Source organism: Podarcis erhardii, assembly GCF_964252035.2.
Source record: "Podarcis erhardii genome assembly, chromosome: 15".
Taxonomy (NCBI): domain Eukaryota; kingdom Metazoa; phylum Chordata; class Lepidosauria; order Squamata; family Lacertidae; genus Podarcis; species Podarcis erhardii.
In genome coordinates this window covers 4923073-4943816 of record NC_138505.1, presented here as the reverse complement: position 1 = coordinate 4943816, position 20744 = coordinate 4923073, and the positions used below count along the sequence as shown (strand labels likewise).

The 20744-nt window shown below is 49.3% G+C and overlaps 2 protein-coding genes across 7 annotated transcripts in view; both read left to right on the top strand.

Annotated features, from left to right (window-relative positions):
• RPRD2 (regulation of nuclear pre-mRNA domain containing 2) overlaps nt 1-7143 on the top strand; it is a 40725-nt gene extending 33582 nt beyond the window's left edge. For 3 of the 4 annotated variants that reach the window (XM_081840820.1, XM_081840819.1, XM_081840818.1), the window contains 2 exons: nt 336-539; nt 1249-7143. In XM_081840820.1, coding sequence (XP_081696946.1) covers nt 336-539; nt 1249-3965 — 2921 coding nt within the window. In that variant the 3' untranslated portion in view covers nt 3966-7143. The remainder of the gene's footprint in view (nt 1-335; nt 540-1248) is intronic. The other variant, XR_014151223.1, reaches the window with a different exon arrangement.
• A 6751-nt stretch (nt 7144-13894) lies between these two features.
• TARS2 (threonyl-tRNA synthetase 2, mitochondrial) overlaps nt 13895-20744 on the top strand; it is a 33187-nt gene continuing 26337 nt past the window's right edge. For all 3 annotated transcript variants that reach the window (XR_014151228.1, XM_081840976.1, XM_081840977.1), the window contains exons 1-3: nt 13895-15597; nt 17340-17530; nt 18243-18366. Coding sequence is in view for 2 of the 3 variants with exons in the window: in XM_081840976.1 (XP_081697102.1) it covers nt 15532-15597; nt 17340-17530; nt 18243-18366 (381 nt within the window). In the remaining variant the exon portion in view is untranslated. The remainder of the gene's footprint in view (nt 15598-17339; nt 17531-18242; nt 18367-20744) is intronic.

Here is a 20744-nt window from a genome sequence, read left to right as displayed (position 1 = left end):
ACCCTTCTTGGTGTGAGGTCTGCTTGCTCCCTTTTTCCAGCATATCTTTGTAGCCAAGAGAGCTAGAAAAGTTTTTTTAAAAAAGTGGAAATGTTTGGGAAACTGAATTCTCCTCCAAACTCTGCTTTTTACGGGTTTTCTTCACCTCCACAAAGTCCTAGCCCAACCTGACTTCCCAGCCTTTGGTACCCTCTCTCCCTCTTGCTTTTTTTTATACGGTGCGTGAGCTTCTTGGAGTTTTGGGGTGAACCGTGGTCTTTATCCTGGCTCGGGGGTGTGTCAGGCCCAGAGGCTTCTGTATAATTCCACATTGTGCAACCTTTTCTTCTCTCCAGGCGTCAGTCCTGCCTCAAGACCTTCGCCTGGCACCCCAACCAGCCCAACGACACTGATGAGCGGCCTGAAGACCGCAGGGATGGGCCCCCTGACTGCCCCTCCAAACCCTTTGGCCAATATCTTCTCCAAAGTCGAGATCACCCCCGAAAGTATCCTCTCGGTGCTCTCCAAGAGCCAGAGCCAGGCTGCACCAGGCCTGCAAGGTAAGTAGGTAGTCAGCCTGGGAGGGATGAGGCCAGTGGTCAGACTGGGCCTCCCGCGAGCATCAATGGGGGACTCCCTTGCTGGAATGGACCTTCTTAGTTGTCCCCCCTGGCTGATGCAGCTTGCTCCTTGAAGAGCAGCTTCGAGCTTAAAATGTGCCAGAATGTCCTTAGTATTGTTTTCAGGGGGAATGTTTATTTAGGGTGATTTCATACTCCTAGTTAACCCATTGGAATCAGCCGCCTTAATGTTGGATGCCATCCTCAGCTTATATTCATTTTGCAAAGGTTGGGATCCAAGTAAGTTCTGCTTAATGGACTGAGATTCAGTTGCGTTGGGTAATTTAAGCAGTTCTACTCTTAAGTAGGACTCACATTTGAGACAACCCAGTATCCCAAAATCACAGTGATACATAAAATAGCTTGTGGCCACGTGCCTGCTTGACTCAGGGAGAGGGGAATTAGGGCTCTCAGAGGCCACGCTGAGATTGGCACAACTGTGTGGTTGCAGATTGGGGCTTCCCAGCCCCTTGACCACCAGCAAAACAGTCCAGTAAAACAGTTAGATAAAATAACAACCTGGGTTGGCTTAGATTCTAAAAGGATTTTTAAAAGAACTGGCAAAGGTTTGCTGAAAGGCTGCTGCTTTATGGCGGTGGTTCTCTTGCCCCTCTTGCTTCTTGATCAAAATGTTCCTCTTCTGCTCCAGGTCTGTCCTCGTTCCTCCAGAGTGTGGCTGGAAACACAGCCCAGCCCACCGAGATGGCGTCGCAGAGTACGTCGGCATCACCGGCCAACACGACGGCTTCTTCTGTAAAAGGAAGGAACATTTCCTCTAATGCTCAGCCCTTCATGCCCCAGAGTTTTGGCTATTCTCCAAATTCTTCCTCCTCGGCTGAGGTCTCTTCCACCTCGGTCAACAAGGTTCCTTCTGGGCACAGTGTGGGCCTCCCCAGTTCCAGTTTCAAACCTCCCACCAATTCCTTGGGGTTCTCCGGTTCCCACAATGTCAGCCCTTCCCTTCGGCCGGCTGAGAACCCCACGAGCCAATCCTCCGAGCTGGCGGAGGCCAAGCTCGAGTTGGAACCCCCTTCCCCGAGCCTGGAAATGAAGATACACAATTTCCTGAAGGGGAACCCAGGATTCAGCGGCTTGAACCTCAACATCCCCATTCTGAGCAGCCTGGGGTCTGCTGCCGCGCCCCCCGAGAGCCAGTCATCTTCCTCTGATTTCAATCGCGGACCCACAAGCACCTCTATGGACAGCATTGATGGGACTCCCGTCCGGGACGAGAGGAGCGGGACTCCGACTCAGGATGAGATGATGGACAAGCCGTCATCCAGCAACGTGGACACCATGTCGCTGCTGTCAAAGATCATCAGCCCCGGATCCTCTACTCCGAGTAGCACAAGGTCACCCCTTCAGAGCCGGGATGACAGCTACCCCCAAGAATTGTCCAACTCGGTGTATAGGTCCTTCAGCTTGAGCCGAGATTCTCCAGCCAGCATGTACAAGCAGTCTTCTGATGGGATAGAGTTGCCTTCCTCTTTAATGGACTCCCCGCAAGAGAAGTTCTACCCAGACACCTCATTCCAGGAGGATGAAGACTACCGTGACTTTGATTACTCCGGCCCACCGCCTTCTGCTTTGGTGAACCTGGAGAAGCAGCCAGGAAAGTCAATCCTGAAGTCCACTAAGCTTTCTGACCCCTCCGAGTACCCGCCTGTCCTGTCGAGTTACGGTCAACGTGCCTCTGGGTTTGGCCTGAAATCTGCTTTCCCCCAGCCAATGAGAGCTCTCCACGACCAGAGCGAAAGCTGCGACCCATTGCCTTCGCCTGGAATATACGGGGGCTACGGTTTGCGGGGAAACGACTCCGGCTCGGATGCTTCGCCTACGCCGAGCAAGAACGATGTCTTCTTCCCACCGGATTCCAATCACAACAGCTTGTCCAAACCCATGCCTCAGAAGCAGTATCCAGATTCCCCACACTTGGTCCCCCAAAGGTCGCTTTTCTCACCGCAGAACGCTCTCCTGGCCCCGGCCAGTAGACTCCCCACGAGCAACGCAGACAAGCCCGTTGTGTCTTCCATCTCCGCCACTTCGACCATTGAGTTCAAGAACATGCTGAAGAACGCCTCCCGCAAGCCCTCGGACGAGAGCAAGCATTTCGGCCAGGTTGCGAAAGGGGGTCCCAGCGACAGCACGGGCCTCTCGGGCCTCGTCCAGGTGGGGGTTCCTCCCGGGGGGGAGCAGCAGAAGCAGCAAGAGGAGCATTACCGGATCGAGACCAGGGTGTCGTCATCCTGCCTAGACTTGCCCGACAGCACCGAAGAGAAGGGAGCCCCCATCGAAACGCTGGGCTACCACAATGCCTCCAGCAGAGGCATGTCAGGCGAGCCCATTCAGACAGTAGAGTCCATAAGAGTCCTTGGGAAAGGGAGCCGAGGCCACGGGCGAGAGACCCCCAGAGCGGGGTGGTTTGAGTTGAGCAGCGCAGGTAGTACCTTCGATAACGGTCCTTCGGGTACGACGGAGATGGCGCCCATGGGTGGCGGCGGTGGTGGTGGTGGCAGTGGCGTGTCCAGCTTCCCGACCCAGTACAAAGACCGTGGGCCGCCGTTCCAGGAGAACGTCAACAACTTCCGACCCGGCGGCTTTGCTGCTGCCGCCTTCGACCGCCACGTGCCGCCCCCTCCCCTTGAGCACGGGGCGTCTTTCCCCATGGACCAGATTGGGCCGCCTCCCCCCACAGGGCCTCAGTCCCTGCCTCCGAAGGATCTGGGCAGCCTTTTCTCTCGGGACCACTCAGTCCCCCCGCCCCGGATGCCGTCGGTGGATCACGCCGGCCCTTTCTCAAAGGAAGCCACCTCCCCGCTCGGCCTGCCCCACGGCGTCCCCCCGCCTCCCTCCTTGGAACGCAGTGGGGTGCCCTTCCCCACCCAGCCGCCCCCTCCTCTCCCCGGGGAGCACGGCAGCGTCCCGTTCTCCAGCCCGCCGCCCCCTCCCGGGGACCTCGGACTCCCGTTCCCGGCTCCCCCACTAGCCGCCGAGCGCCAGAGCCCCTTGGCCGCGCACCAGGGGACAATGAAGGAGCATTTTAGCATGCCGTCGGGAGCATCTCGGGACCAGCTGGGCCAGGGGCAGCGCGACCACGGCGGCCGGGCAAGAGAGAACATGGGCCTGGGCGCCCTCCCAAGAGATCCTCTGGGCGCGGCCCTTAACATCAGCTCCTCTGTCCCCCCTCACCGGGACGCCACAAACCGAGGCGGGCTGGGGATGAGAAACCAGAGGCCGGATTTCCGACCCAGGGAATTGTTCTTAAACAGAGACCCCTTTAACAGCTTAAAAAGGCCTCGGCCCCCCTTCGCCAGGGGCCCCCCCTTCTTCGCACCAAAACGTCCCTTCTTCCCTCCCAGGTACTGAATGAAGGTGTTCCAGAACTTTTCTAGAGAGCGGCGGAAGTGACATGTTCACTTTCGTTTTATGTTTAAAATCTTTCCTTTAAAAACAAGAACAACAAACCAGTCTGCCCCTTAAAGGGCCCCACAACTTTTTTCGTTGTCAATTAAGGTATGTTCTGTACTTCAATGCATTTATTGCATTCTCTCTCTCTCCCCCCCCCCCCATTTTCATTCTCTTTGCTTGTTTGGAGGGGCTTTTTAGTTGACGGCCTAAATTTAGAGAGTGAGTTTTGGTTTTGGCTTTCCTTTTTTGCAAAATTACTAAAAACGTAACCATAAAGTGAACGTAGAAATAAAGACTTTTCAGTTCATGAAACATAGGGTTATATTTTTAATATATATATATATATATTGAGCCAATGCATAGCAAATTGGGACTCCCCTAGCATTGAAGTCACAGTTAGGAGAAAAGATCCTAACACAATTTAGGAAGAGAAAAGGTCCAAGAAGTTAAAGCTTGCCTTTCATGCTGTCGCTTTTAACTTTTCTTGTGCCTCTTTTCCTTTTTTTGGGGGGGGGGGTCAGAATTACTCTCCCCGCACCCTTCAGTGACCTGGGCTGATTCTTCATGGGCACATTTAGTATTTGCTTGAGTCAACCGTAGGGGAAAGGGAAGGATTTGCTATTTCTGTGCACCTGTTAACCCCTTTTTCTTGCTTCCTTGCAGTCCTTTAGGTTCTCATACATTTCTCAGATTGGCAAGGGATGGGAACGGGAGAAGCCCATGCCGGAATAACTCCACTTTGCCTGGAGTCTCGAGGGCTTTAAAGAGATTGCTATCTGGAGACAGGTTAAAAACAGGGTGGGTAATGGGCAAATTCTATCCTGGTGCTTATAGCTGGCTGAGGCTGCTGGAGTCATTTTGAGGGGGCGGATGGGGAGCAGATATGGCCCAACCTCTCCCCCTGGTCACCTTCCTCTTGAAGCCAGCTATGCATTGCTAAAAGCTGCTGCTTTTCAGTCCCTCCCTCACCCCCAAATCACAAGAGGGCAGGATTTGGCCAGGACTCTGCTGAGCGTTGCTAGGCTCTCCTGCTTTTCCTGAACTTAGTTTGCTCAGATAGCGAGCTTTACACTTTTTAAGGAGAGGAATGGGCAAGGAGGTGTCATCAGTCAGTGAAAACGGCTTGGTTAATGCGTAGCATTTTGTACAGGTCATCTGTGCCTCAGCAGACACATTGGCCTAGTGAATTTCAACTCCCTTCAATTGGGTTCCACGGAGAATGGTTGTACCTGATGCCAGGCGACTCCTGCTTCCTTCTCCTCAAGTCTTTTCCCGCTTTCCCTCCCCCCAAATCCCTCCTCGAGAGCGGAGCTGTTCTCAAGTTGCCAGATGAACTCGACCCAGATTCTCTTCTCTACTGTCTCCCCTCCCACCTGTTACCTGCCCATTTGCCTCCTTATTTTTCTCTCAACGCAGCTGTGGGCATAGACGACTTTTCTGTAAAAACTGGGATTCACTTAATAGCCACGTTTCCTTTAAGGCGACAGGAAAGTTGCATTTTAAAAAAACAAAACATTAGGATTAATCTGCTATTCTGTGCATTTGAAACAATATTCCACAGCTCATATGTGCACAGTTTTCCATTTTTTTAAAAAAATACATAGCATGAACAGTTTTTATATATCAGGTAGATCTTGAAGGTCCAGGGATTATGAAGAGTTTGGTTTTATTAAAAACCTGACAGTTTTAAAATGCCAAGGCTCTAAAAAAGGGGGGGGGTAGTTTTCCCTACAGTTGTCCTTGATCCACCCAATCTGGGTGATGTCTACTCCCAGGGGTTTTTCCCCTGAAAAATTAATTTTAGCGAATGGCAGACCTCAAAAGGGTAAACTCAAGTTCATTCAGATCCTGCTGTTCTGATCCCCACCCCTAAGCAGAAGAGATTGTCACTATCCATATTAGGGGTCTGTGACTAGCAGTTCTTGAGCTCATCTCTCACCAAGAAGCAGGAAAGTCAAGTTTAAATCCTCTTGCAAGCTGATTGTGCAGCTGGTAGGACCCCTCTCAGAGATCCCTGGTTGCTACTGGCTTGTGAGCACAGGAACCTTAATTCCCAGAACTGAAATTCCCAGAAGTGCTTGCAGGGAGGGAGCGCCCATCTGATAAACCAGCTTAACCTCACTATTGTGAAGCTCCAATTGCACCTGTCGTTCAGAAAAAAAAACATCTCTCTCCCCCCCACCTTGTGACAACGAGGGAGCTAACAACAGTCTGTGGCTAATCTGTACAGCTAATCTCTCTCTTTAACTGCATGACTTCTGCTGCCACTCTAGATTAAATTGTTTCATCTTTAGACATTAGGGAGGTTTTGTGGGTCTACTCCTCACCCCTCAGAAACATCACTTACTTGCATTATCCTGTATATAAACCCACGGGGCCGAAATCCATCGCAGCTTTCTCCCGCGTCAGACCAGTTCGTTTTGACGTGGCCTGCTCAGCAGAGCTTGCTTGTGAAGCGTTCCCCAAGTCGGCTTCTTAGATTTTTCCGCGGTTTCTTCAGAACAGGCTTCACAATTTGCAGAGGGACTCAAAACCAATATTGAAAACGAGCAAAGGTGGTTTGGCGGCGGCGGCACAGTTTTCTTTGTTTTTCCTTCCTAGGAGAATAGAATGTGAAACTTCTTATTTCTGCTGCTCTCTTTCTCTCTGTGGCGATTCCATGGATCCTTTTAAAAAAAGAAAATTAACCCGTGGGCGATGAAAAGCACCCTCAGAGTTACCGCTACTCAAATTGCCACAGAATGCTAAGAATGGGGGGGGGGATGCCATTGTGGCGGGGGGAGGGCTTCTTGCAGGAAAAGGGAAGCTCTAAGAAAGAGAAAAATATTTTAATGGTAAGAGTTCCGTGTCTTTCCCTCTTCTCCCCCAATTCTCTCTCTCATATATAGATATATATTCATATATATGTATATGAGAATGATTTTGTGCTTTTACTTTAAGATGTTCACAGTTAGCAATGTACATATGTGTGTGTAAAAAAAACAAAACAAAAAAGGTTAGGTTGTTGAACAAGGAGGATTTCCCTGTCTCTGGTTTCTTCACACACCCTTTCCCTTTGCTGTTACTTTTGTATTTCACCTGACAAGGAGAGAAACAAAATGGAAATAAGAAATAAACATGTATTTTTTAAGGAAAACCTTAGTCTCTCTCATGAAGGGCAGAATTTCCTAGGAGAGGAAGGGAGGCACATAAGACTCCCCCCCCTACTTTACAGCTGTTTTGGAAAGGGGGGGTGTCTGGCGTGGGTTGAAAGTATCCCGTTTATGGAACCCATTTCTCATTGATGACAAAAAAGTAACTTTCATGGCAGATTTTTATAGGGTCATACGGGTGGGGGGGGGGAGCAGCACCCTCCCCAGATTTCTTGGTGTCCATTATTCCTCCGGCGCAGTTCCCCTTAGATACGCATTTTGACCTTCCGAGGCAAAATTACTTGCATAGCACAGGGGAAATAGCGTATTTCATTCTGGGGTGGTGGTGGGGGGCACTTGGCATTTTTGCAGAGCCGAATCTCGGGCAGGGGGTAGCTTTCAGGGTTGGGGGAACGCGAGGGAACCCCCTCCCCTTATTAAGGGAGCAGATGTTTTGGGGATACACCCTATTCCCCCCAGAAGTGTGCGGCTGTGCTGCCATTTCGGAAGGGGGTAAAAAACAAACACTGTACATAATCGATGTGCTTTTCATTTTCTTTGTGTGTGCCTGTTTTAAGAGGAGGGGCGGGGAGAGTTTAATATTTGTTGGCTTGGTTTTATTTTCAAGTGTTTTCTTGTGGGGGAGTTGCAGGGGGAACGAGGGGGGCCGAGATGTGCATTGGGCTGAAGAGCAAGCAACTGCAGAGCATCTTCTTGATTGTATATTAACACAATTTAATAAAATACCCTAGTTTGAATGTTTTATATATACATATACATATATATATATCTACACTTCTTGTAAATAAGTGCTCTCTTAAGTGTGCAATAGGTGCATAAGGTTGAGAACGGGACCCCCACCCACCCATCCATCCCTTCCTTGCTTTGCAACCTGGAATCAGAGCCGGAAGTGGTTTCTTCGGCACCAACCCAGCCTGGAGGGGGAAGAGCAGAGCAGATAGAAAAGCCGCCTCCGATTTCCGAAAGACCCACAGCGCTCCCCGTTGGAGGAAGTCTTGACTGTTGCTCTTTTAATTTATGCATCTTGTCTCTGTGTTGGAAGGAGGTCTGGAAACCAATTCCAAAGCTTAAAACACGATCGGAGCAGTGCGGTTTTTTTGTTTTGTTTTGCTTATTGAGGTTCTCTCTCTCTCCCCCCCCTGCCCTCTCTCCCTCCTTCCTTATTTTTGTATTGTATACTAATAAAGTGTTCTTGACTTGTTGTGGCCTCCATTTCTAGGAGAAAAGGGACCCAGCTCTCTGCCCTGTGGGTTGGGCTCCTAGGCAGCTTGTGATACATTTTATTTTATTTTGGGGGGGGGGGGGAAATGGGGACTGTGCATCTTGACCATTCCTGGCCTGCAGATAATTCTGAAAGAAATCGAATGGGTGTTTTTTGTTTTTTTTGTCAAATCTTTGTTTCCATTGTTGGGCAAAGCTCATTTTGCCTCTGTGTCCAACCCCTACCCACTTTTCCCTCTTGGTTATAAAATGTTAAAAGCTCTTTTTAAAAAAAATCACTGTTTTGAGGCTAAGAATTTGGTAGACGTGTAGTTCTTAAAATAATTTTAAGCATCTGTTTGGGGTAGAGGGCACGAGAACCCACATTTACCGTCTTCAGAAGGTGTAGTCTTGCTGGAACAAACAAGCCTTCTAAAATGCAGCTAGGTCTGTCACTTCTGGCTTCCTACCTGAGCTGTGGTGACCTTTTGAAGGCTGCAGCACAAATTTGACTATATTTTCATAAAGGAATGTACTTACGGCATGGGAAGGGATCTGTGCGCCTCCAGTTGAGCTTAAAAGACACTGCTGCCTTACGATATGACCCCCTACCCTAATGACAAGGAGAGCTTTATTTTCACTATTGTGGTACAAAAGAGAAGGTGGCCTTTAGAAAATGTGTTTGTGTGCGCCTGCTTGCACTCCCAATCACAGGCAGCAGCTCAGTGCACCAGTGCTTTACTGATACGTCGGGGACTCTAGCTGCGATTCCTGTATTTCATGGGGTTGAACTAGATAACTCTTGAGGTCCCTTCCAAGGGAACTGTGTGTGTGTGTGTGTGTGTGTGTGTGTGTGTGTGTGTGTGTGTTGGAGGGGGAGGTTTTAACAGCGCTTCCCATTTAATCTACCGGATAAAGTCATTCCGAGCAGGTACTTCACTACTGTCACAGCACATGTAAAGTTTTTTAAAGGCCTGAAACGAGAGTTAAGAATTGTGGGTGCTGGATCTGCCCAAAGGGAGCCCGTGTGGTCCAAAATCCTGGTCTCATAGCAGCCAAGCGGATGCCTATTATAGGAAGTCCACATGTGGGGAGGTAGTTAAGGCAAATCGGAGCTAGTAGCCATGGATCGCTTTATCTTCCATGATTCATTAAAAGCATCACAGCTGGTAAATTGCGTGTTGGGGGGAGGGTGTTTAGCTCATGCCACCAACCTGGCAAAGCCCAAACCTTTAAAAGCCCGCTGTTTGCCTCTATCTCAGTAGACTTGCTTAAACTGGTTTGTGCAGTGCCAGCTACTGCTAGACTCACTCCTAAACACCCACCCAAACGCTGCCTCTTCGGAAGCAAACCTCCCGTCTTGCGTTGGTTTGCAGAGGACTGTGGCCTTACGGGACCAGGGTCCTCATTGCTCAAGTCTGCTGTGGTGGCATTCAAGCGGCAGCTCAAACATTAAGCCCCTCTGGTTGCAGAAGTTGGATTGCCTTTCTCACCGGGGTAGAGTGGGGACAGCAGTCAGTCAACCAGTTGAGCACGGACAGGCTGGGGGTTTTAAAATCAGAGTATACTAGTTTCAGGGTGCAAAGCTTTCCCACCAAGCGCACCCACTCTTGTGATTGTTGGTGGTCAAAATACTATCAGGCCATATGAATCCAAGGGAAGAATACAGAAATGTCCATCATCGTGGAGGAGACTACCATTGCAAAACGTTTTCTGGGGGTGAGGGACAGCTAAGGAGCCTCTAGTAACTGGTTTTGCTTGGGTTTTTTGTTGACTGAACAGTATTTCTGCAGCCAGGAGTCACCCTTTTGTCAGTGGCTGCATCTAGGAAATGTTTTCATTGGGGGGGGGCTGAGCTTTGCAGGGTGGAAGCCCACTGGCTCTACACCCTGTTGCATGCTCATCCTGCTGGTCTTGTTTTTATGGGATCTTCCGCAAGTCCGTACCTAAGTATTTACAACCGTGCCAACTCCTGGAGCAGGCATAACTAGGGTGTGCCTGATAGCGACCCCAATTGAATGGGGTGGGGGACCCATCTGTATTGTTTGTGCCCATGAAATCAGAAGGCTGCATAGAAATCTGGCTTAGAAGTTTGTGTGGAGGGCTGTCGAGTAACAAGGACAACAGTAGACCTGCAGAGGGCCATAAATTCCCACTGGAAAAAGATGATTATGTGAAGGGAAAGTATATTAGTCTTGAAATGGATGAGGTGGAGTTTCTTCACTGGACTGGCTCCCTGCTCCCAAGGGTTGAGCACTTCGGTCCATCTCAGTGACCCTAGAATGCTCTCTCACAGTTATCTGGGGCCTTCCTGCTTGCCAAGTACAGTATGACTCCTCTGGTCTCAGGCCTGGTTCTTTAAGCATGCAGAGGGAGATGTCTAGCCTAGCTGATCTCAAGAGGATGGCAAGTGTGGGCCCGGCTTGCATCTCTATACCAAGACAAGCACCTTGGGGAACTATTTCCACTCGAGACACCAAAGAGCCATCACAAAGCTTTCCAAACTTGCCTATAACTAGTAAGGTTGGCCAGGTTCTTACCCTGATGTAATTATAAGCTCTTCGCTTTAGGAACTGTGCCACCTGTCTACATTGGTTGCCAACCAATCCAGTATTTAAAATCTGCTTTGTTACAGCTTAAAGCAGTTCACCATTCCTTTTTATTTTTCTTCCTAAGGGCTGTGTCACTGGGAGAGGACTCCCTTTGCGTGTGGAAGGTTCCCGGTTCATTCCTGGACCTCTCCCAAGTAAAGCTTGGGAATCCCCTTGCTTTAAAACACCCAGGAGCTGCTGCCAGTCAGTGTAGGCAGATCTGGGTTATGCGAACCGATGGCCTGGCTCTGTGTAAGGCAGCTTCTTGTGTCCCTAAGAAATCTTATCCAAAAGAGCCATGAACAGGGTTAAAATTCACCAGATCTGTAAGCCACTGCACACTTACCTGGGGGTGAACCGCCTTGAGTTTAATGGCTTCTGAGAAGATGTGCATAGGACTATTCAAACACAAGATTCAGCAACCTACTCTTAAAGATTTCCTCCGAAAGGCTGACAGGGAGCTGAAGAAGCCGTGGAACCTTGGGTTTTAAGGTTCCTGCTTTTAAGGTGCCACTGCTGTCTGCAGTATCACTAAGTTCAAGTGCAAGTAGCAGCGCTGTTTTCGCCTAAAGTGGCGCTCAGTTGCACGCATGGCTGATGAAGCGCTGAAGTCCAAAAACAGCTTTGGAGCACCACATTGGGTGAAACAGAGGACCGTGCGCATCAGAGGCCTTGAGGCACTGTTGGTTCCCACAAGCAGAAGGGAAAAGGAGGAGCAGCTCTCTGTGGTCTTCAGGTCCATTGAATGACTGGCTTCTGCTCCTTTGCCTGAATTGACTCTTGTTCTTGTGGGGTGACCTGATGGCCAGAAACATCCAATGGTTCATAATTTGGCTCAAAAGACGGGGGCGCTTTTTAAACCAACCAGGTAGAGCAACTTCACGGGTTGAATATTTTGAAAGCTAGATGATCCTCTGGGTCTCTTGCAGCTCTACATTTCTATGATTCTAAGAACATCTTTGTTCACAGGGAAAGCCCTGAGGGCAGAGAAGATTATAGCATGTATTTGCAGCATGCTACAAAAAAAATCCCCCCAGGGAGGCAGGTGTTGTGCAATGGCAGCACAAACCTATGGCTCCAATTGGCTTGCTTGCTCCCTGTCACACAAGTGCATCTTGCTGCTATTGGCTAATTTTTTTCTACTCAAGCCATTGGGCTTGAGGTGCTCTGAATCCTAGGGTGATAGAAGGCACGGTCCAATGAAGTCCCTGGGGAGTAAGACGAAACCAAAGGCGGCATCTGTGCCAGAAGGGTTTGGACAGGAAGATCTAAGAATAAAGTTGCACAGACAAAAGCTTCACCTGATGCTGAAATAGCCAAATCTGTTGGTGTGGTGGAAACATTAGCTGAGTGGAATCAGGCTTGAATTGTGCTTGTGAGAGTGATGTTGCTGGGAGCATGGAGTGCAAGCATGACCTGTGTTCATGTGCTGAGTGTCTTTGCCATAGGAGCACACGTCTGGGTGCTGGATGTGCAGCGAAGCTGAATACTGGAAGGTTCAGGGCAGAGAAAATAAACTCCTAAAAGAGGATTAGATAAATCAATGGGTGAGAGGACTTCTGATGGCTGCTAGCCGTGATTGCTATGCTCTGCCCTCCACAGTTGGAGGCAGCCATGGGTCTGAATCCCAGTTGCTAGAATCCACAAAAGCAGGCAGAGGGCTCTTGTGTTGAGATTCTGCTTGTGGGTTTCCCATTAAGGGCATCTTGGCCACTGTGAGAACAGGATGCCGGACTCAATGGCCTATTGGCCTGATCCAGTAGGCTCTCCTTCCTTCCTTACGTTCTGATGCCTACAGCACCCTTGCCTAGAAACTGGCCTTCTCTCCTTTGGCAGGTGTGCTTAGTGCCCCTATAGAGAACCAGTCCCCGTTCCATGCACCGGTTAGACCTGAGCTGGGGAATCAAACCTCACAGTGGTCTGTCAAATCTCCATGCCGACGTTGCAAATGATTTGGGGGCCCAATTGTACCAATACTTGATGTGCATAGCTGTCAACTTTTCCCTTTTCTTGCGAAGAATCCTATGCAGAACAAAGGAATTTCCCTTAAAAAAAGGGAAACTTTGACAGCTATGTTGATGTGTACAAATTGCCTTCTCTTTTTGAAGAGGCATATATCATGCAAATCCAGCACCTGTAGTATACATGATATACATGTGTGTTGTCAGGGGGCGGGGTGAGACTGCCAACTCCTCTCCCACCTGAATTGGGCACCAGCCTCATAAAAATTTCCTTGAAAGGGCACCACATCAGCCTAGCTCATGTGGGCACTCTCAGAACAGACCTCCTCAGTTCTTGTTCTTTGTCAACCTGAATCGACTCCTTTGAAAGGTTTCCTACAAGACTGGGTTACAATTTATTTCTTCTGTGTCTGTGCCTTGTTTTTAGGTTTAGGTTTTTACATTTATCATCTCTCTCTGCACATCTGATTATTTTGCCAAGGTAACAACCTGGTTATCTGGTTTTCCTAGCATGCTGTTTACTTAAGTAGTTACTTTACCTCCAGAGTTAGGAGTGAGTTCTGCTGAGCTTATCTGTATTTACATTTGGGGCCTGATTCACGCAACTGCAGTCCTGTGCACATGCAACCAAGAGTAAGCCAAATTGGGATATGCAACCAAATAAATGTAGGTAGGACTAAGTTGTTTGTTTATTCGCAAACACTTCCATCATCCTCAGAAAAAGCCTTAAAAGCTAGGCCATGCTTGAGAGGTTTTTTGTGTGTGTGTGAGGCAGTAATCCATGGAACAGGTCTTAAGAGGTAGGACACAGTGGGTTTTTCAGTTGTGCGTGTGAAAAATAATAAGGCATTCTTCGGATAGAACAGACACCAGTAGCAACTTCAGAGTAAAGAGCTCACTCTGCCATCGCTCATAGGAAAAAATCTGGTATGAGCGTCTTGGATTAAAAATATGAAAAACCCAGAGGGTGAAATATGATCCTTTTCAGGTGTTGGGGTGGGGGGCGAAATATACTGGGAGCTGTCTGGCTCTCATGAGCACTTGGCAGGGCCGGCCCGCCCTCAAGGGAAGATGAGGCGACCACTGCAGGTGGCCGGATTCACAGGGGCAGCAGATTGCAATGTAGATCTTTACATTTCAGGGAGGAGAGGAACACCATCTTGTGGTTCGTCTCGGGTGCCAAAATGTCTTGGGCCAGCCCTGGCACTTTTATACCACATTGATTCTAGTAGAAGGGATTCGAGGATATGCACTTAACTCTCCTACTAGGGAAAAATTGGTGGAATTTAAGAAGGTGTCCTTGGCCAGATCCTGCCCATTCTATGAACTGCTCATTGAAAAGACTGGGATCCAATTCATATTTGGGTGTTTACTTAACATGTGATTTTAATGCTTAAAATACGCCTTTTCTGCCTTTTGTGTGTGCACACTGATAATCTGGTTTATAGGATTTTATGGAGCTGCTAGGAGGATATGGGGTCATGACCTTTTTCCTGACAGGAACCCCTGGGCCCTTGAATCAGCAGCCTAACAGGCAAAGGGTTCGTATGTAGTGTTAGTCATACTCTTGAGTAAACCCACTGAAAGAAATGGACATGATATAGGTCCATTGTTTTCAATGTGTCTACTCTGAGTAGAATTCAGTTGGGCACAATTCAAAGCTTGCCCCTTTCCCTGTGATGGATAGGAAGTGTTAGAAGCTGCACCTGTTGAATTTCCACCTCCTACAGTACTTAAATGAGACATAGGAAAAAATTACTTTATTTAGAACACTGATTATGCTACATATGTTTTAAATAAATAAAGGCATTTTTAAAGCCCTTTGAGTACTGTAGGGGACGTGGAAATCCAACCAATGCAGTTTTTCCTGAACTCTGCCTATCAGGCTGAAAGCTGCATGCTTTATGCCTGTTACGCAGAAATTGGTTATGTTTTGGTTTTAATTGCAACATGCAGTTCTCTTCAGTGTATGGCCACAAAATCCCTGTGCAGCTAGGCTGTGTTTTGCCCTAAGCGTTCCCTGCCAACGCTAGGGCCGCGCCTACTGGGTTGCCAACTTTCCAACTGGCCGCTGCAGCTGTGCAGCTTGACAGACCTCTCGCTCAGCACGGTTAAAGCGTGCTTCTCACCTGCATGCAATGAGGGGAGCCTTTCCCCCCTTGCACCCTACACAAAGGCCTGCCTATCAGTTTCTGGTCAGCTGGCAACCTCGCGTGCAAGCCCGCGATCCAAGAAGCCCTTCTTAATTTGCAAGAGAATCGGTGGCTGCAGAATTTCATTTGCTTGCCGCGTTGATCCGGGCGGGGGAGGAAAGGTGGGCGGAACTTCACATCCTCGAGTCCTTGTTTCAGGAGGGGAGGGGGAAGGAAACTCCTTCCAGGGGGAGGAAGCCTATTGGCCAGCTAGACTACCAATCCGCGTTCTCTTCCTCTTTGCAGAGGCGGCCAATCAGCGCGCGCAGAGTCCCACGCAGGCGGCGGCTGCTGCTGCTGCTCCCGGTTCGCAGTTTGCAAGGCGGAGAGGGATGCTGGAGCTGGTTTTGCAGAGGGCGCAACTGGCCTGAGGGACCCCGGCAGTTTCCCACGTGGGAACTGAGGACTTGACACGGGTCTCCTCAAAGATGAAGGTCCTTTGGCCTTGGAGGAAGATCTGGGCTGGGAAGAGCCATCTCTGCAGGCTGTACAGGGTCTGTTGATAGTCTTCTAATTTAAATGCATTTATTTTTCGAATCCCTCCTTTTCTCAGTCTCCAATCCTATTTTTCTCGCTGCCCCATAATTTCTAAAGCTGCAGCCTCTCGTCTTGAAAGCTCCTGTGCTGCTGCTGCTGCTGTTGTTGTTTTTCTGTCCAGCAGGCAGGCTTTCAACGGGTGAGGCCTTCCATCCGCCCCAGGAGTAAAGCCAGATTTTTGCCTGTTGTAGCAGGTCCTTCAAAGCACCGGCACTTTCAGATTTATGTGAATGACCAAGGCGAGACCGTCTGGCCTGAACTTGGCCGTTCCTTAACGTTGCTTTCAGGACAATGCTGCGTAGAGAAAACACGTTGCAAAGCGATGCAACATAATGGAAACAAAAAAAAAATCCTTCCAGTAGCACCTTAAAGACCAACTAAGTTAGTTCTTGGTATGAGCTTTCGTGTGCATGCACACTTCTTCAGATACACACGAAAGCTCATACCAAGAACTAACTTAGTTGGTCTTTAAGGTGCTACTGGAAGGAATTTTTTTGTGTTTTTTTTTGTTTTGACTATGGCAGACCAACACGGCTACCTATCTGTAATTGCAACATAATGGAGCATCTCTGAACATGCACAGAGTGCAACTGTGGCATTTCCCCCACACCGCTGAGAATGAAGAAGCATGGTTGCTGGGCAATAACCTCTAACCTTAGAGGTTATTGCTTTATGATGGTGCTCCCATACATTTGCAACTCACCCAATTGGGGCTTGCTAAATGAAACGACTAGGTGCCAAATGCACTCCTGTAGCATCGCTGTACAAGTTGTGCATCCTTTGGAGGCAAGTTCCCGTCAGTAGGTGCTCTTTATTTTTCCTCTATCTTGGGAGCATCTGATGTTTGCCCTTGAGTGTCTGACTGAGCGCTGAATTGCTATTCTGGGCGCCCCACGTGAAACCTATTCTTTGAGAGACAGGGCAGGGGTCTGTATATCAGTTTCTCTTTGGGTTGGCAGTTGTCACACTGACACTCCTAACTGGTATAAAAGGGAGTCTGCTGCCTCCAGGTTTATCTGCTACCGGTTTTGGGGAGAAAACTGCTCCAAGGCAGTTGCTTACCCCTTTCCATCGTTCTCAGCAAACGGTACCATTTCCCCACAAACCATGTAACTCTTCTTCACTTTCCCCTCAACAGAACTATGTTGGCTGTAGTACCTGGAGTGGTTTTTTTTCCCCAGTCCTGTAACAAATATGTAAGGGACGCGGGTGGCGCTGTGGGTAAAACCTCAGCGCATGGACTTGCCGATCGCATAGTCGGCGGTTCGAATCCCCGCGGCGGGGTGCGCTCCCGTTGCTCGGTCCCAGCGCCTGCCAACCTAGCAGTTCGAAAGCACCCTCGGCTGCAAGTAGATAAATAGGGACCGCTTACCAGCGGGAAGGTAAACGGCGTTCCGTGTGCTGCGCTGGCTCACCAGATGCAGCTTGTCACACTGGCCACGTGACCCGGAAGTGTCTCCGGACAGCGCTGGCTCCCGGCCTCTAGAGTGAGATGAGCGCACAACCCTAGAGTCTGTCAAGACTGGCCCGTATGGGCAGGGGTACCTTTACCTTTAACAAATATGAACATTGATAGATTTCCTGGCCATCTGTTTTAATGGGGGTCTTGTCAGTCATTCTGCATTTTGAAAGTGGCCGTTTCCCTAAGGTAAGGCCAGAATTCACGGCGATTGACTCTGTCCTATGTCTTCTCCTGTAGGCAGGTGCTCTTCCTTCCCACATCTCTGAGCGCCTGGCGTTTTATGAGAAGCTAAAAGCTGCTGCGGCTGAACGATGCGCTGAGCGAAGCCACAAAAACAGCCGGCCGATCCGGATTTCCCTACCAGGTGGCAGTGAAATAAACGGGGAGGCCTGGATGACCACGCCGTATCAAGTGGCGCTGCAGATCAGGTGTGTGTGTTAGATGTTCGCTATGTGCTGTCTTCAAATGTGCTTCCTCTTGATCACTTTTTTAAAAAAAAAGGCAAACTGTTTTGGGCAAAGGGTTGGCAGCTCTTGAGATATGAACAGAGATGTGCGACTCAAAAATTTGAGATCCTGTCCTTCACTTGTAAAAACATATCCCTAGGAGATGAGTAATATTTGAAGTTTTTTGAGATGCCCCTGAATTGATGGGAGTTGTAGTTCAGCAGCATCTGGAGGTTCAGCACCTTTGGCCTTCTTGAGGCTTAGCAAGCTCTTCTTTAACTCAGAATCTGAAACCTTGTGATTCACTGGAAGGGCTGTAGCTCAGGGATAGAGCATCTGCTTTGCAAGCAGACAGGTCCAGTTTCTATCCGCAGTGGCATATCCAGACCGGGCTGGGAAAAGAGCCCTCCCGTGGGATTCTAGAGAACCTCTGCCAGTCAGTGTGAGCAGTACTGAACTAGGTGGGCAGATAGTCCAGCTTGCTACAAGGCAGCTTCCAGCTATCGTCATACCTTAATAATAATAATAATAATAATAATAATAATAATATGTTTCTGCACTGCTTAGAGATTTTTAATATCAAGCAGTGCAGAAGTACCTAAAATAAATAAAAATAAATATCTGGTCCGTTTCTCCTCGTGGTTGCGAGGCAGTTGACAGTCAGATGTGTCCTAACCTCTCACTGCTCTTGCAGCCGGAGTCTGGCCCAGGGTGCGGTGGTGGCACGGGTGAACGGGAGCCTACATGACCTGGATCGCCCGCTGGAAGCCGACGCCAGCTTGGAGTTTGTGGATTTTGAATCTCGGGATGGGCAGGCGGTGAGTACCCAGAGGAGTTTTGCTTGTGCGGAAGAGAGGGAAGGGAGCTGCTAAATCCTGACTGGAGTTTAGCAAGCAAGAACGGAAAAGGGTCTCACTCCCCTTCCAGATACCAGAACTTCTGGGGGCTGAAATCAAGGTTCGGCACTGCCAGGCACCCTGATTCCTCATTGGCGGTGCCCACCAGGTCCTCCACAGGGAACTGGCGTGTGGCCCAAGCAGCAGGATTGAACCCTCTGCTCATCAGCTCATAAGCAGAGTGTTCATATAAATTCCGTAAATTTATATTAATACTGTTATTGAAAATACAGTGGTGCCTCGCAAGACGAAAAGAATCCGTTCTGCGAGTCTCTTCGTCTAGCGGTTTTTTCGTCTTGCGAAGCAAGCCCATTGACGGCTTAGCGGATTAGCGCTATTAGCGGTTTAGCGGCTTTTAGCGGATAAGCGGCTTAGCTGCTTAGAAAAAGGAGGGGGAAAACCCCCGCAGGAACTCGCAAGACATTTTCGTCTTGCGAAGCAAGCCCATAGGAAATTTGTATTGCGAAGCACCTCCAAAACGGAAAACTCTTTCGTCTAGCGAGTTTTCCGTCTTGCGAGGCGTTCGTCTTGCGGGGCACCACTGTAAATAAACATATCTACCCCACTCCAAAAGAGAAGCAGAGAATCCTTTCCTACGAGGAAGGCGCTGGTGAAACAGACCTCTCCCCTCCCACCGCTATTGGTTAACTTTTAACAGATGGCTGGCCCTGCCCACCTGTCAGCATTTCTTTGTGGGGGGCGCGGGGGGGGGAGGAGAAGAGAAAGAGCTGCCCTCCCTGGCCAAGAAATTGGTTCCTCAGACCCTGCGCTACAGGAAGAGCAGCTTTTAAAAGGAGCTCATTGTTGGGTAATAGGAGTGTGAACAGCTATGAGCTAAATGGGGCTGGTCGCCTGCATCAAACCTTAGCTTGCGATCTTCAGGGGCTTGTAGAGGCAGGCTGCCTGGCAGCTTGAACCCAAGCTGTGTCTCATTGCCAGTGTTCTAGGAGAGGATGCTTTCAGGAGGAATGTCCCAGTGGGCGGCCTTCTCCGTCAGGGTGGTGTGGTCATTCTTGCCAGGAAAGTCCAGTCTGGTGACGTTGCTCTGTAGATGAAGGCAGAAATACCTCCCCTCCAGCCCTCCTTCCTCAGGCTCCTGGGAGAGTCATCCTTTCGGAATTATATTGGGCTTCTTCCTAGCTCCTTGCATGATGGCTGAAGATTTGGGACAAAGATATAATAATAATAATAATAATAATAATAATAATAATAATAATAATAATAATTTATTATTTATACCCCGCCCATCTGACTGGGTTTCCCCAGCCACTCTGGGCAGCTTCCAACAGAATATTAAAATACAATAACCTATTAAACATTAAAAGCTTCCCTAAACTGGGCTGCCTTCTAAAAGTCTGGTAGTTGTTTTTCTCTTTGACATCTGGTGGGAGGGCGTTCCACAGGGCGGGTGCCACTACCGAGAAGGCCCTCTGCCTGGTTCCCTGTAACTTGGCTTCTCGCAGCGAGGGAACTGCCAGAAGGCCCTCGGCGCTGGACCTCAGTGTCCGGGCAGAACGATGGGGGTGGAGACACTCCTTCAGGTCTACTGGACCGAGGCTATTTAGGGCTTTAAAGATCAGCATCAACACTTTGAATTGCGCTCGGAAACGTCCTGGGAGCCAGCGTAGGTCTTTCAAGACCAGTGTTCTATGGTCTCGGCAGCCGCTCCCAGTCACCAGTCTAGCTGCCGCATTCTGGATTAATTGCAGTTTCCGGGTCACCTTCAAAGGTAGCCCCACACAGAGCGCATTGCAGCAGTCCAAGTGAGAGATAACCAGAGCATGCACCACTCTGGCGAGACAGTCCGCGGGCAGGTAGAGTCTCATCCTGCGTACCAGATGGAGCTGATAAACAGCCGCCCTGGACACAGATTTGACCTGCACCTCCATGGACAGCTGTGAGTCTAGAAGAGGAAGGACATCCTCACACAGAGCACAGATAAACTCTGGGATTCGTTCCCATAAGACATAATGATGGCCAACAACTTAGATTTGAAAGAGGGTCAGGCTGATTCAGGGAGGAGGCAGAGGAGACTGTCAGTGACTAGGAGCCTAGGACTGTTCTTCCTCTACCCTCAGAGACAGTAAATGCCTCTGAACAATACCAGTTGCTGAGACTCACAAGTGGTGAGAGGGCTGCTGTTGCACTCAGGTCCTGCTTGCAAGCTAGCCATTATGGCATCTGGTGGGCCACTACGAGGACAGGATCCTGGGCTAGGTTGGCCCCCTCCCCCTCCCCCCCCCAACAAGGACTTGTTTATTGAGCAGACATTTTAGAATTAGAATTCCCTAACAGTTTCA